Below are 3,886 nucleotides of genomic sequence, written 5' to 3'. Positions count from 1 at the left end.
AGATGTAGGTATTGTCAGAGTGTTCTAATGCTGCTTTAACAGAAATACCACAATGGAAAAGTTTCACAAGCAAGTTTTATTATATCCATGCAATAAAATATCATGCAGCGATTAAAATCACATTTCTAAGATCTTTACTAATATAGGGAGAAGGAACTCGAAAAGTCAGGATATAGAATGATACAGATAAATTGTAGGCAATTTTTGTAAGACTATTCATAGACATCTAACTATGGCTATTGTAAGTGGCAACGTTACAGGTTATTTTCATCTTGTTTTTTTATTAACTTTTGGTCTTCCAAAAACACTTCTGGTAGGTTCAACCTTTTGGAATAGTAAATTGTTGTCTTATAAAATCTCTTCTCAAATGAAAGTTGAGGCAATATTCATTCCTCCATTCTTTTCTCTTTTTTTTTTCTTTCACCCTTAAGTTGATTACTGCCCAGAAGCAGCCACTAGAGATGCAAAGTCAATATCATGTGTGTTTAAATCTGGGCATCTCACAATCTTTGGTAAGCCTCATGGAAGGGAAAGAGGCGAAAGGCAAAAGGTTAAATTATAGCATGCAATCAACCCAAATAAAAATGAAGTGGGAGTCAGAAAGGTCTCTTGGAGGTAGGGGTAGGGGACCCTGAAGGTGGTTCTTGAAAGTGTTGCATGAGGACAGGGTTGCTAGCATAGGAAGAAAATAAGAGTAGTTGATCTTGGAAGAGAGAATAGAAAATAATTGATTTATTTCCCTGATACCAAAGACGTAATCCCAACTGAAGCCAAGCCCGATGTAAACAAATGCATCCAAACCAGAGGGCCACTCTTCTGTGCTGCCTCGCCTCTGGGTGCTCTGGGACACAGAGCCCAGCAGGACCTCCGCTTCTCCTTAGAAATTGTATTTCCAACTCAAGTCCTCAGATTTCACCCTGCCTGGCTTTTGTCTGAGTCTCAAAAATAATTTGTGAGAGTTTTGAGACCCAAACTTTATAGTTAGCCATCATGGAGAACATATAAAAAAAGTATGATGTAAACCAGTGATTTGTGACCGTGACTACACGGTAGAAACATCTAAGAACACCCTTAAATGTTCAGTGTCTGCTACCCAGAGATTCTGGATTATTTGGCCAGTGCTGGGGACTAGACTTCAGGGCATTGTTAAAACTTACAGGTAATTCTAATATTCAAAATACTTTTGCTTGTGTCTTTTCAAACTGACAATCTACAAAGTAAAACTTGGGAATACAAAAGAATTCACAAGTTAGTAGTCACAACGAAGTCTCATTACTTGGCATATGTAGCAGGGTTACAGGTGAATCCCGGTCTACTAATAGGTAAGTAACGATAGCCTTCCATATTCCTAGCAATATGCTTGTTTTCAGACTGGCGTTGACAGAACAACTCAGAGTCAACGGCTGAAAAAGAACTTTGCTTTGAATCGGATGTGCCTCTGCTGATTTCACTAGGTAGAAAACTTCTTTCTCCCAATCACCTTCCTCAGAGCCCTTTTCAAATCCTTGTTCCTGAGGCTGTAGATGAAGGGGTTCAGCATGGGAGTCACCACCGTGTACAACACAGTAGCGGCAGGGTCTGTCTCACCTAAGTTGGAGGATGAAGGGTTGAAATACACAGCAATGATGGTGCCATAGAAAAGAGCTACCACCACCAGGTGGGAACCACAGGTGGAGAAGGCTTTCCACTTTCCCTGTGTGGATGGGACTCTCAGGACAGCAGAGGTGATGTAAATGTAGGAAACCAGGATGCAAACAAATGGGGTGATCATTATCAATGCCCCCTCAGTATGAATCATCATCTCATTGAGGTGTGTGTCAGAGCAGGAGAGTTTCAGGAGAGGAGTTGCATCACAGAAGTAATGAGAGATCCTGTTATCTGCACAGAATGAGAGCCGAGTCATCAGCAGGATATGCAGTAGGACATTCAGGTTGGCAACAACCCACGATCCAACAACCAGCAGGGCACAGAACTGATGGGTCATCTTTGTTGTGTAGTGTAAGGGGTGGCACACAGCAACAAAACGATCATAGGCCATCACAGCCAGGAGGAAATTGTCCATGTTGGCAAACGTGAAAAGAAAATACATCTGAGTAAAACACCCCAAGAAGGAGATGGTCTGACTCCCAAGGATGTGGTTGACCAGCATCTTGGGGATGGTGGTAGATGTGAAGCAGATGTCCACGAAGGACAGGTTGCTGAGGAAGAAGTACATGGGGTTGTGCAGGTGGGCATCCATGCTGATGGCCAGGATGATGAGCAGGTTGCCCAGGACCGTGGCCAGGTACATGCTCAGAAAGAGCAGGAAGAGGAGCTGCTGCTGCTGGGGCTGCTCGGCGAGGCCCAGGAGGAGGAACTCGGAGACAGAGGACTGGTTTGTAATGCTCATGGGCGTGTAGACCTGAGTCCAGACGCAGACAGCACAGGAAGAGTTTTTGAATCTGGAAAAGGATGATTGAGGTGAGATATTAGGACAATCTCAAGGGGAAATGTCTGTGTCCCTTAGGTAAGTCTTTAGACTTTTAACCCTGGAGATTTCAGCCCACCACTGGACCTCTCTGAGCTTCTATTTTTTCATTAGCAAGATCAATATACACACTTGAACATATACAGTACTTCTGAGAGCATGCGCAAAAGATTGTGAGTGGTTTTAACTGTAGATCCTTGTGTACTGCTTGAATTTTCTACCATTTCTCTGATTTTTTAAATAAATATTTTAAAACACTATAAATAGACAATATTAAGAGTCTTTAAGACCTGTATTGCATAGTGGACAAAACCTATGATAGAGACTGCACGTAGGAAGTATGTAATCGAGGCAGCTGATATCATCAATACCATCAATGATGTGGACTTTGAGGGAATTCTTAACTTCTCAGAGTTTCAGTTTCTTCATCTTTAGTTTATTTTTAATAGCAATCCCTTTCCTAAATCTGAAACAGGATAAGGACTATGCAAAGACAGTAACAAATCATCAGATGAGGGAGATCATCACCATTAGCCCAAAATGGTCTCCAAAGGATTCACAACCACAGGGCTGAATTATAAAGAATGGAAAACAAAGGAAATCAGTCACAAAAACTGAGATTGGCAACAGATCAAGATATCAGGCAGGACCACAGTCAGGGTGCAGTGTAACAATGATGAAACATACAACTTAGCTCTAATTCTTCAATGTTTCCTCCCCCACCCCCCACCCACTATCATGATCCCAAGTCTACCTTACAAAACTGACTAGACCAGAGGACGGACACTGGTACAGATAGGAACTGGAAACACAGGGAATCCAGGACAGATGAACCCCTCAGGACCAGTGGTGTGAGTGGTGATACGGGGAGGGTAGAGAGAAGGTGAGGTAGAAAGGAAGAACCGATCACAAGGATCTGTATATAATCCCCTCCCTGGAGGATGGACAACAGAAAAGTCAGTGCAGGGAGATGTCAGACAGTGTAAGACATGGCAAAATAATATTAATTTATAAATTATCAATAGTTCCAGAGGGGATCAGGAGGGATGAACAAAAATGAGGAGTTGATAACAAGGGCTCAAGTGGAAGGAAAATGTTTTGAGAATGATGATGGCAACAAATGTACAAATGTGCTTGACACAATGGGTGGATGGATGGATTATGATGAGTTGTACGAGCCCCCAATAAAATGATTTAAATTTTTTTAAAAAAGAAAAAGTTATTTTCTATGAACAAAAAAATAAAAATGGGAAAAGATAACTCCAGGGCAAAACTATAATGAGAGAACCTTTTGATCCCCCCAGTCTCCTCATCTGTGAACTAGATATATGGTACACATACTTTAACACATATGCTAGGAGAAATCTATCAACCAGCAAACACGAATTCCAAAGTGAGCATCATATTGGTGCTGCTGTT

At 41.7% G+C, this 3,886-nt stretch overlaps 1 protein-coding gene across 1 annotated transcript; it reads right to left on the bottom strand.

Annotated features, from left to right (window-relative positions):
- Nucleotides 1-1,450: 1,450 nt before the first annotated feature.
- On the bottom strand, nucleotides 1,451-2,389 carry LOC101647945 (olfactory receptor 1361-like). The gene has a single exon (XM_004706187.1). The coding sequence runs from the start codon at nucleotides 2,387-2,389 to the stop codon at nucleotides 1,451-1,453; it is 939 nt and encodes a 312-aa protein (XP_004706244.1).
- Nucleotides 2,390-3,886: the final 1,497 nt, after the last annotated feature.

Source organism: Echinops telfairi, unplaced genomic scaffold (assembly GCF_000313985.2).
Source record: "Echinops telfairi isolate 266 unplaced genomic scaffold, ASM31398v2 ScPeMD7_5;HRSCAF=22, whole genome shotgun sequence".
In the NCBI taxonomy this organism is placed as follows: domain Eukaryota; kingdom Metazoa; phylum Chordata; class Mammalia; order Afrosoricida; family Tenrecidae; genus Echinops; species Echinops telfairi.
This window is presented reverse-complemented; position numbering and strand designations above follow the sequence as displayed.

Excerpts from the sequence above, each read along its gene's own strand:
- LOC101647945 (XM_004706187.1), bottom strand. The coding sequence starts at position 2,389 with ATGAGCATTACAAACCAGTCCTCTGTCTCCGAGTTCCTCCTCCTGGGC.